General features: G+C 40.1%; 1 protein-coding gene across 1 annotated transcript; it reads right to left on the minus strand.

Annotated features, from left to right (window-relative positions):
* Positions 1-1,178: 1,178 nt before the first annotated feature.
* Positions 1,179-9,760, minus strand: CDX4 (caudal type homeobox 4). The gene is made up of 3 exons (XM_068961912.1): positions 9,262-9,760; positions 2,631-2,776; positions 1,179-1,385 (listed from the first exon to the last, which is right to left on the minus strand). Exons 1-3 carry the CDS (start codon positions 9,758-9,760, stop codon positions 1,179-1,181), a joined length of 852 nt encoding a protein of 283 aa, XP_068818013.1.
* Positions 9,761-12,735: the final 2,975 nt, after the last annotated feature.

The raw sequence follows: 12,735 nt of genomic DNA on the forward strand, positions 1-12,735 counted from the left end.
AATGAAGTGGCACCCTCTTTCTGAGATTTTCATAACGATGGGGAGGATAAACTTCTCACTCCAAACCCAAAGATGGTTTTTGAAAAGGAAAGTTGTGCTCTGATTTTCTATTTTAATCACATTTTCTTTTAAACCACCTCAATTTAAAATGATTCAGAGTTCAGCTTCTGACCACTTGGATATGCAAACAATAAACTGGACCAACAAACTCCAGACGACTCTGCTCACTATAGCCTAAGTCATGTGTTTGTAACCTGTAAACTGCAGCTTCTTGGACCACATTGCATTGACATGATAGGTAGGTAAAATGGAACAGACTAGAGATGATAGCAATGAGAGAAACTATAGAACATATACTATCCTTGTACTCAATGTTCAATCTCACTGCTGTTTCACATTCTAACAGTAAATGGAATAGAGAGGCAGAATAGGGGAAGAGTTTACTTTGAGTGTTGGAGAGCTGCCTTTTCTAATGACTCAACCAAGCTGACTGTGTTGTTCTAGTCTGATTTCATTGTTTTGGCAGGATTTGAAATTGACACTGCAGATTGGAAGTTCTGAGATAACTGATGCTAGACAAGTATGAGCAAGGGACAAAACCTTTTAATATTTATTATTTTTAATAACAAGTGACAGCAGATTCAAAATCACCTCCTGATGTTTTAATAAACCTTTGTCTTGTTATGAAAATTCTGTTAGCTTTTGAATCAGACACTTGAAAAGGTAGCTAGAGATAGATACCTTTCTGCTTACCTTCTCCCCAGCCCAAAAAGAGCGTCAAAGGACACACTCAGCATCAAATGATGAACACAAGTATACATATGCACATGTGCATCCTGGCAGAACTGTTTTTTATGGTCTATTACAAGCAAATTTCTAAAATTGTGAATAGAGTTTCAAGGGCTTGTGACTGTAGCTTTCAATTATACAGCTTACCACCAAGTTCCCTGAGTGACTGACATAGCATCACACACAGGAGTTTTCTAGGTATAGTTCCTAACAGTAAGTGATTCTTGAATTATCTTCAATCCATGGTGCATCCACTTATTCTGAATACTGTTTTACAAGGAATTATTACCTAATGTTGCAACTCCCCTGCTGATATCTTAAGAGACCGAAAAGACAAGGCTAAAGGAAGGGCATTTTCCATTTCTCTTTGCCTTTCTTTCATTCAGATTTCATTCAGAGACTATGACCTGCTGAATCTCGATGGGCTGAAATCCACGGACAGCAGATGGGGTGGTGAAAAAAATATTAGGTAGTTCCCCAGGGCTGATGGAGCCAGAGTCACTTTGCACTGAGCCTCCACTGTTCTCAAACTGGGATATTTTCTTTTTGATCATCTTTCTCTCCTTGGCTCTGCGATTTTGAAACCAGATTTTCACCTGAAACAAAAAATGCTTTGGATTTAATGGGTCAACATACTGAATGCATTTTTCAAAGTCATTGCTGATATTGTTCCGGGGCTTTAGTATTAATATTTACAAAGCCCTTTCACATGCATCACTTGAGCCTCACAATGACCTTGTGAAGTATGCCCATTTGACAAGAGGTTTTTAAAAAATCTGAGACTTGGAGAGGGAAAATATTTTTCATGAGATGAAATTGAAATCAAGCCCAGGGCCTCAGACTCTGAATGCAGTAGTCTTTACCTTATACCTCACTCACCATCTTTGTTGCACAGGTAAAAATAAATAATGATAAAATGGCAGATTCTGAGGCACGGTGATGAAAAGGGAGGGATTTAAAGAGCAAAGGTGATTATGATCTGTCATTAAAAGACTAAGGTTAAGGACTTCCCTGGCAGTCCAGAGGTTAAGACTCTGCACTTCCAATGCATGGGGCACAGGTTTGACCCTTGGTCTGAGAACTAAGATCCTACATGCCATGTAATTTTTTTTTTTAAAGTAAGGTTAATGAAACAGAACTGGGTGAACAAGGGTGAGGAAGTACGATATCTCTTGCTGTGTGCCTTTATAAATGGTTGAAATGTAGATTACTTGGGATAAGACATTAATGGACTTTACAGTTCTAGAATTCTATGATATCCAGGATTACTCTTAGACCTTAGTGGAAAAAAAAAGAACATCCAGTAGTTATGTCATGTCAAAATCTGGGTGAGTGGAAACCACTGATTCTTGCCAAGATTTAATTTTCACTGAGTATCCACAGTAAACTAAATCTGAGGCAGGAATCATAGGATTGATTACATAGACCACAGAAAATTAAATCTCCTAGCCTGAATAATAGAAAAACTTGGTTCAGGTATGAGCATTGGTGTTCATTTACTGTTACAGTTTGACTGATATAAGCCAGATAATTGCCATGATTGACAGATTTCAACTTCACACATAGATTATAACTACTTGGGAAATTATATCAAGGTTTTGACTTGGCTGACCAACTGTATGGTGATTTTAATCCTTCTCCATCCACTATGTCCCCACCCTTGTTTCCACACCTATATAGTGCCCACCACACTAGGAGGTTCCATAGGAAACATATGGGCTTTAGGAAAGCTTGGAGAATGGCTTAGTCTTCTTTTGCTTCCCTCCTGCTTACAGATGTCCTTAAAATCTTAGCCTATTGAAATGCTTATATGAAAAACGTTAAATGTACTTTGGGTGTACCTGTCTCTCAGAAAGGCCCAAGTTGACTGCAAGCTCTGATTTTCTCCGAATGGTGATATATCTATTGCAGTGGAATTCTTTCTCCAGCTCCAACCTTTGATGATCTGTGTAAACTACACGGTACTTTTCTTTTGTCCTGGTTTTCCCTGTTAGGGGAGAAAGGAGTGTATTTAATCATATTTTTTTTCTTTGGAGATTATTTTGGTTGGAGGAATCAGAGCCACTGTTCCTACCCTTAGCTATTACTTTCAAATATAAAACAAGTACATTTTTTGCACCAAATATGTCATAAGTCCATTTCTTCACTAAGTACTTTGTCATCTGTGGCTATTTTACACACACACACACACACACACACACACACACACACACACATTCAACACACCCATCACAGCACCACCGACATACTGTTACACCAAAGCATTTTAAAGCAAACACTTTAGCCATGATTTTCATTCCCTTCCCACTCACATATGAGAACAGTATTGGCAATAGTAGCACGATCCATTATACATGCACTTCCATTTATATTGTATACGGTTCTTTTATGTTGTCTCCTATTGAACCTCTCTCTCACCTACCCTTTCAACTTATGCACAATGTGTCTTAATCCCATTGTATAGATAAGGAAACCAAGGCTCAGTGTAGGTAAGTGACTTTGTGCTAGTGGGCTTAGGAATGGGGACCCAAACACATACCTCTGACTCCAAGTCCAGTGTGCCAAATGTTATTCCTAGTTTAAATATGCTGGGCAGCACAAGAATGGCCCAAATGCAGCAAACTGTTTTGTGATACTGACATTCTTATTACATGCACATTCTAGAGAGAATTTCATTTGGATAGTCATTTTAAAAGAAAACATATATTGTCACTTGAATTCTGTTCTACAATAGCTCTATGGGCTTCCCTGGTGGCTCAGACTGTAAAGCATCTGCCTGCAATGTGGGAGACCTAGGTTCAATCCCTGGGTCAGGAAGATCCCCTGGAGAAGGACATGGCAACCCACTCCAGTACTCTTGCCTGGAGAATCCCATTGATGGAGGAGCCTGGAAGACTACAGTTAGACATGGCTGAGCTACTTCACTTTCACTTTCTTTTCACCTATTAGAAAAAATAGTTTAGTTTTGTTGTTGTTGATGTTGTTTAGTCACTCAGTTGTATCTAACTCTTGCAACCCCATGGACTGTAGCCCTCCAGGCTCCTTTGTCCATGGGATTTCCCGGGCAAGAATATTGAAGTGGGTTGCCATTTCCTTCTCCAGGGATTTTTGGGGGGAGTTTTAAACAAATTTTTATTTCCTAATGGAAAATGAGAGGGGGAAGTAGGGGGCGTTGACTTTACCAGAATAAAATGGGTGTTCTAGTACTCTTTGAAAGGATATCCAAACATTTGCTTTGTGTTACAACGTTTAACTAATTTCTCATGCCTTCCTTCAAATAGAGTTTTATTCCTCCTTTTAAATTTTCCAAAGGTGATTAGGAAGTTTCTTTTTCTTTTCAATTTTTCTAACCCCCTCCAGGATCTTCCTCCTTTTCTCTATAGCTTTTGGCAAATCCCTTCTGATCTTCCCTGCTTGTTTTTGATGTGAAGTTTTGGGGAGCAATCTGTAAGACAAAGGTTTCTTTAAAGTGTTTCCCTAAACTCCATTGAGGTGTTAAGATGCAGCACAAGCTTAACAAAGGAGCTACATAGCATCAGATCCCATCTTGAACCCTCTTTACATTCAGGAACACCAGCCAATTGGTTTGGAATTTACAAGCCCTAAACAAATGTCAGACACCCTTTCATCTCCAGGAAAGAAAAAAAAGGGGGGACGTGAATGTAGAAACAAATTCTAGATGAGAGATATGTTTTAGGATTAACTCATGGACTAGAGAACTAAACAAAACTTTCCTTCTTGAAAATGGAAAATGATGAGCTCCAGTCAGTTAATCTATCTCAAAGGCCCAAACAATGAGCTGGTTTTCTCTTTGCTTGTTTTTCATGGGATTTTTTTATATCAATTTTTTAAATTGAAGTATAGTTGATTCACAATATTGTGTTAGGTTCATTTGCAACAACCTGGAAAGACCAAGAGAACATTACGCTCAGTGAAATGTCAGACAGAGAAAGACAAATACTATATGCTATCACTTATATGTGGAATCTAAAATATAATACAAATGAATGTATATGCAAAGCAGAAACAGACTCACAGATACAAAAAACAAACTTCAACTGCGTTTCTGAATCTAGGAAACCAAAGTTCTGGCATTTGGTATGTTACAAAGGCAGAATGTATATTTGAGGCCACAATGAAAACATTGAGGTTTAATTTATTTCTAGAACCTCAAATCTTGGAATCAAAGTATATCTTTGAAGAGATGTGCCCTAAAACCATTCCTAATACCAAAGTGACTGAGTGTTTAAACTCTAACTTGAGGCAGAAGTTACAATTTAATGTGTGTGTGTCTGTTTTCAACTCTTTGATAATCAGTAAATATAAGCAGACTTCAAGAATTCTGGAAGGTTGCAATTCTTTCCCACCCCCATTGGTCATAAATTCCCCTCTTGCAGTTTCTTCTGAGGACAATAAAGTCAATACCAGGCCTCTTTATTTGCCATGAAAATCCTCACCCTTTCCGGCAATATAACCCCTAAAGAAAGGAGGGATGAGGAAGAGCCAGGCTGCATATCAAAGCCATGCAAAGTGTTAAAAAAAGAGTCTGTTGCCCCAATCTTACGGATAAGACCTCAGACCTCAAGAAGACTAGATTAGTTGGAAATACTGACTGCACGTTTAATGAAGAGAAGTGAATTCTCATTTCCTGGTGCTCCTCTTGTGTCCCTCCTCCCAAGCTATTTTCTTTCCACTTACTCCATTGTCTCTTCCCTTAAATGATGAAATCTGATTGACTGGGTTTTGGACATTTTCTAGTGGAGCATAGAACCATATTTCCATACTAAAACACTGACAAAGTGCTAAAAGCAGTAGCTTTTATTGTTCAAGCCATTCTCTTCTCCCAGAGACTATGACAGTGCCGAGGGTGAGGGATTCCCCTTCTCCAGCACTATTGTAGTTAATCTACAGGGCTGCTTCAAAGCTCTGTGGTGGGATTTCATTACTTGCCCTGACCAAAGACTTTGACAAACTTCTGTAGTTCCAATAAGGAGACAGGATCCCCACAGGGTTTGCAAACAAATGTCATTATATATGATGACTTATCATCACCTAAATGTGCTCATTTGAGAGACTGGCTGTGACAGTGCAGACTGACTGTGACAGGCAGAAAAGCACTCTCCAAACCTAAGGATTATGATGATGGTGACAGCGAGGGTAAAGATGATTCACAGCAATCCCTTTCCATAGGGAACAGAGTGTAATTAACACCATCATAATGACTTTCCATGCGATGGTAATCTTTTGCTGCTTTTAGTTAAAAATTGCATATAAATTCACTTATAAAAACTGTCCAATTAAAATGGTCAAAACCAAGAAAGATAATGATATTAGGAATTACTAAGTAATTCATTTTCTGAAATGTCCTAACTGAAGAAAGCCTTTTAACTTCTTTGGTTTTCTGTCTTTTGTCCGGTGGGTTAATCAGAATTATTCAAAGTCACTTCCTTCTCTCCTCTTCTTTCCCAAGCCTAAAAACAAAGCCCCTCTCTAGCCCTGTTAGGGTTACTGCCTTTCCAATACTCATACAAGGCTATAACTCTGGGTAAAATAAAAACAAAATGAAAAAATTCTTAGAGTAGTGCTGTCAATGTTTTAAATATGAAAATACTGAACTTTTAAACTGACAATGTTTAAAATATTAAAATGATGAACTTTTCATGGAATATCTCTATCAGGTTCCTTTTCACATAATTTTTAAAACAAGGTATATTTTCAAACAGACTACTTAGGGAACAAAGTGGAAAAAAAATAATCTCACTTTTAAATCAAATCACTTAGTGGACAGTCATTTATTCTGTATGTCAGTCCCCTTTCTGTCATTCAAAAATCAAATGCCATGATAATCACTATGAAATGTTTTCCAATTGTCCCCTAATATGTGTACTTTTGTTTAACTTAAGGCTAGTTAAAACATTCTTAAATAATACAAAGAGCTTTAATTTGACTACCATAATCAAGGAGGGGTTACTTCCATTTTGTAGATCATCTGTTTTGTTCTCAGCCGTAAGTCAAATGTCCTATAATACTACAGAGCGAAGTATAAAATTTAGGAGGATCTGACTTATTCACTTAACAGATATTTGTTTAACACTCATTATGTACTAAGCATACAAATGGGTACCTTTTGGTTTGGAGTGATACAGACAGGTAATCAGTTTAATTTTTTCTCAGGTTATCAGTTCATAACCTGAGATCTATGGAAGGGATTTCAGTGGATCCATGAGTCTCCCAAAATTATTCAAATAAATGACATATGTGGGACTTCCCTGGCAGTCCAGTGGTTAAGACTCTGTGTTTCCACTGCAGAAAGCATGGGATTGGTCCTTGGTCAGGGAACTAAGATCTTGCATGCTGCTTGGCAAGACCAAAAAATAGATAAAAATTTTAAAAATCTGGTGGAAAAAATGAAGTGTGTACATGTGCATTTTTCTGGAAAAGGGTCCATACTTTTCATCATATTCTTAAATCACTGCTAAATATGTACTTAGGCTGCAAGAATATTACAAAGGGGTATTTTTATAAGACATTAAAATGAAATTGTGACTGAATTTAATAAAGCCTAATCTATAGGATAGGCTGCCACAAGTTAGTGAGGTTCTAAAATCATTCGATTTAGAATTTCTCATAAAAGTTGGAGAGAAAATCTTGTGAAGAGGGTATTGTACGGCAAGGTTTGAAGACTGAGCTAATGATGAAGACTCCATAGAGTAATTTAGAGTCCCTTTCTAAACTTTTCCTGGCACCAGAATTATACAAAAGAGAGACTCTGACAAATGCAAATGAAGACTATTAAGCAGAGAAACCCATCATATTTTCTCTTTTAAACAGAAAATTCATGATTCAAGATAATTATTTTATCTTGTTCTTTTCTTCCCATTGTTTTGTCTTCCAAACAACATACTAGTGACTTTCCTCTTTTAAAGTATTTCAAAGCATAATCCTAAACTGGAGCAGCCACTTTTCTGGCTTTTGTGTCTTTTGCTGATGGTTAGGTCTTAGTGAATAGGTGTTAATTACAACCCTAAGATTAGATATAATAACAGCCCTGACAGTGCCCCACCCTAAGCTTACTTTCTGTTCTTTTTAGCCCACCGACTCACTCTTATTTCAAAAAGCAATATGCAGACTTACTTACAAACACTTTAGAGCTAAGTATTCAAGCTCTATTCTTAATTTGGGATTGCTACCCTAGTAGTGTCCTGATCAATTGGAACTGCCTCCTCCAGGCTGAGTACTCTCAATGATAAAATTTGGTCCCCTACCCAACCTCTTGCTTTTGCTATTTTTAAGCAGAGAAAAAGTGCAGAATTGTGAGCAGAAGCATAATCATTATGGGCAAATGCTATTGGAATGTCATTTCTTCCCCAGAGGGATGAAAGTGTTAGCTGAATTTTACTAATTTTCTCTAATGAAAGGGATTGATGAGTTGGAATAATAAGAATGTGATAAAAGCACAACTATAGCTGAAAACAAACATCTCCCCACCTCCCTCCTCCAGCCCCTGTCCAAGATTAAAGCAGAGTATGCAGAATACCCCCCCACACACACCCCACACCCCTGTGCACACCCTCCTCCCTGTAGCCACCAACCAGTAGCTTGCTGGTAGGAGTGTGAGTTGGCATTAGGCTGAGATCTCTGGGCTTTCCTATGTGTCCTGACAAGCCTGTATCCAGTCCCTGCACCTCGAAATGCCTGCCTGTACTGTTAGAAGGGCTTAATCCCTTTAACTTTATTGATGCTGGGGCTGATACTGGTGCACACCCCAGAGATGTTAAGGGTTGAGCAGCTTATTATGTCCCAGTGGTGTGCTGTAGCTTTCCATCGGTGGAAGGAAAGTTGTACCAAGGCATTTGGTTTGAATTCAGCTGGCTCCTGCCAGCTTGGGCAAAGGAAACTGGAATTTCCTTGAGAGTTCATGGTGAGGAGGCCATTTTGCCATCAGGGCCTTTGTGGCTAAACTGGACCTCCTATTGCCAATCAAGCACTGAATCTAAGTTGACCATCACCAGATCTGGGGGAGAAGCCGACCTGCTCAGATAAAGAAGGCTTTGAAATGAAACAGGCAAACAGCAGTGACTGAGCACAGAGAAACGTAGTTGTCCTCTCCTCATTCACCCACCTACCTTCCCCGTGAAAATGTTTTCCTATCTGGGCAACGGTAGGGTTGGATCTTGATCTTTGTGGCTCAGTATGTTCATCGTTACCATGGTTGCTCCTTTGGCTGATCAGAAAATGATGAAAAAGTCCTCTACTGTCAGCTTAGTTCCAAGCACTACACTCTGTTTTTGAGCAGAGGCACAAGCGAGGGAGGTCACTTGTGGTCTGGGGCCCTGGGCAGTAAGCCACGTAGTGGTCTCCTTAGCTAAGCTGTCCGGAGAGAAGTCTGAGAAGTAGGAGGACCAGAAGGCCAAGAGAAGTAAAGAAGAAGCAAAGGAAGAAAGGATCAGAGCATTGGTATCGGTTACTCACCAGTCACCTGCACTGTCTTGCGCATCCATGCATAGGGGCTGTGACGGCTTCTGCTAGAACTCTCGTCTGCGATGCCGGCGTCGATGGGGAACAGTGATCCTCCGGCTGGTGTTGGCAGGCTGCTACCGCTGTTTCCACTCCCTGCGGGGCCCAGGTTGCTATATTCCGGTGAGCTGAAAGCGGCGGGGCTCGAGCTCATGTCGTTCATGGGGACCGTACCCATAGTACTGGATGGCCCGGGGTACACGCTCCAGTCTTCACGAGGGGGACTATAGGGTGACCCCCAGGCTCCCAGCGGTGGCCCGTGAGTGTCCATACCGGGCATATGTGGATATCCCATGTAGTGCGCATAAGAAGGGGCTGCTGCGAAGTTGGAGGCTGGCAGAGGACTCCCACCATCCCCAGTGGCACCAGCCCCGGCGGTGCCATCTCCTGCGGGGCTCCTGAGAGTGCTCGAGTACATGTCCGCTTCTTTTTCCAAAAGGCAGCTTCTGTACATAGTGGCTTGGATATGAGAAAGGAGCTCCCTAAGGCATCCTGAAGTCCCTATAAGGTCCCAACCCGACTTTGAGAAGCAGTAGGGAACCAGAAGTTTAGCTGTGCTGCACGCCCCGCCGACTACTCCATAGGCGTTTCCTACCCTGACGGTTTCCAGGTGACTGGTAGCTTGTATAGATGGGCCCCCAATTGCTGGGCTGACGTCAAGGGGCTTTAGGCTTTTACATAGCATTTGCATTCAAATGAACGGCCATTTCACTTTCACAAGGACTTGTTCACTCTACACCCTCTCCAAGAGATCCTGTGCCTTTCAATCTCATCTTGCTCGCTTTTGTCCACCTGATCCCATAGCACTAACTTTGCGCTTTTGGAAGCAGGAGCTCCTCCAGAGGTTTCTGACCAGTTCCCTGCAAAGTGAGATAGAGAGGTGTAGAATCAGGGCACAATCCTGTTCTTCAATCCCTACCCTGTGGCTTCTTTCCTTTACACTGATCTCCTGCACCTAGTCTGCATTCTTGGTATCTTCTCTGCCCACGGTCCCTGGCACAGGCACTCCACATGGCACTGGCCCATGATAGTACTAAAAGGGGCTCTCCCTTCTCTTCATTGCCCTCCCCCCAATAGGAGGAGAGCTTTGTTTCTGAGGACAGAGATTCATTTCACAACTATATATTGTGTGCCTACTAGGTGATAGGCTGTTGTAGACTCAGGGGATAGAGCAGTGAACAAGACAATCATCCCTGCTCTGCCTTCCTGAGGTTATATTCCTGTAGAGGACAGGCTGGATTAATTGAATGTTTTACAAATGTGTACAAATTAAAGAAAGATAAAGAGAGGACGTTATGAAAAAAGGAAGGAAAGAAGGAGAAGACTCTTGTGGATAGTGGGCTTTCTTATTTTCCTGTCAGTTCACTAGTCTTCCTTGGGTGTCTCTTTCTGCCAGTACTCACAAGGAACCAAATTCCTGCAGGCTCAAATCCAGGAGAGCTGAAGCTTCCAACTTGCTTTCACACTTGCAATTTCCTTTGTAAAGTTAAAATTGTTGAAAAAGACATGGAGTTGTCAGTAGATGCCAATGAACTCAAGATTTTACTTCAAGAAATCAGATCAACTCTTGATGACAAAACCAGTTTATATTCCAATATTCCCTCTCCCTCCATGACTGAAGTGACTTAGCATGCATACACATTCCTTCTCCCTCACTCCTGCCCCCTCCCAAAGCCTACCACAACCTTTAATTCAAGATGTGTTCCTATTCAGAGAATATGCTTCTCCATAAAGTCTAACACAACCTAGCACGTTCATTAACTAATCCCTGTTTGGCTTCAGAAATATCACATTACTTCTGGGAGTTTCAGGGTTTCCCCCTGTGTAATAGGGATACTAACAGTGTCTGTATTTTGAAGGCAGGATTTCCTGAGATGATATATGCAAACTGTTTAACAACACTTGGCACACAGCACATGACCACTGTATTCATTAATTTACTCAACCAATATTTATTGAGTGCTAGATACTATTCTATGTATGGAGACATCAATAGTGAACAAAGCACTTATTAAGCTTATATTCTCAAGGGAGATATACTAGTAAGTAATTAAATTTTATGGTATGTCAGATAGTAATAATCAACATTGTAAAGAAAAAGAAAGCAGCAAAGAAAATAAGGAATGTTAGAGGATGTTTCAATTTAATATATGGTGGTCTGGGAAGACCTTACTTAAAAATAATATTTAAGTAAGATATAGAAGAAGTGATGGATTGAGCTATGAGGTGAGGATCCAGACAGTGGGAACAGCAAGTAAAAAGAAAAGCCTGTCTTTTATTGGAGAAATAGCAAGAAGGAAAGTGTGGCTAACAGGTAGATGAGGTCCAAACATTAATAGTGTGGGTCATTTTTAATTTCTAAACTTTTACTCTAAGTGAGATAGGGAGACATTGTAGGATTTTAAACAGATAAGTGACATGACTTAACTTTTGAAAAGATTGCTTTGGCCATTGGATTAAGAATAGACGGTAGGTGGGCAAAATAAAATCAGGCTGGTTAAGTAAAAGGCTATTGCAATAATCCAGGTGAATGGCATTGGGGATGGAGAGGAGTGGTTGAATTCTGGATATATTTTGAAGCCTGCATTGGAAAATGAGAAGGAACAAAAGTAATTGGTCATCAAAGACTAATTAGAACCTGGCACTGGGGAGAAGGGACTAAGGAGCAGGAAAATCACATATTTATAGGCACTTTGTGTACATGACCTCATTCAATCTTCACAACTTTACTTACTATCACTCCCATTTTAGAGAAAAAGAAACCAAGGCTCAGAGAGGTGGCATGACTTTTTAAATGAACTACTGGTATGTAGTAGAGCTAGGTTCCCAATCTAGGCAGCTCAGATTGCAAAGTTCATGTTCTTAAATTGGAACCAGGCAAAATATACAACCTTAGGGCTTAAGCCTGGGACTTGGCTTCTACTTTCTTTCTCTGCTCAGGCTCCCAGGCCCTATATTCAATCCTTTTCATAACATAGACCCAATACCCTTGCATTATTCTCTTTTTTATCTATTCTATCTTGAGGCAAACTGGTCTATCTGACATTTGAAAAGCTATATCAAGATGGAAGCATATTCAGGACCTTTAAGACTAAGCTAACCGAATATTGTGATTTTATCTATGGGGAAACAGAGGGTCTGAGTGGGGAAGGTAGTCTTTAAGGCAGTGAATGATAGAACTGAGATTCTAACTCGGGTCTGTTGACTCCAACACTCTTTCACTAAAAAAAGTATGTTTGCTTATGCCTAGACAGTTTTTATGCATAAAAATTGTTTCAATTCTCCCTAAAGATTCAGCTTAAATGTCACCTCCTCCCAAAAGTCTTATGTTACGATACTTCTCTCAGAGAGTGTACTTCCTCTTGTCTGAATCCCCTTATCAACTCCCCCACTAACTAATACTATTCTTGTCCATCTTAGTGTTATTTG

The sequence above is a fragment of the Capricornis sumatraensis genome, chromosome X (genome assembly GCF_032405125.1).
Source record: "Capricornis sumatraensis isolate serow.1 chromosome X, serow.2, whole genome shotgun sequence".
Lineage (NCBI taxonomy): Eukaryota > Metazoa > Chordata > Mammalia > Artiodactyla > Bovidae > Capricornis > Capricornis sumatraensis.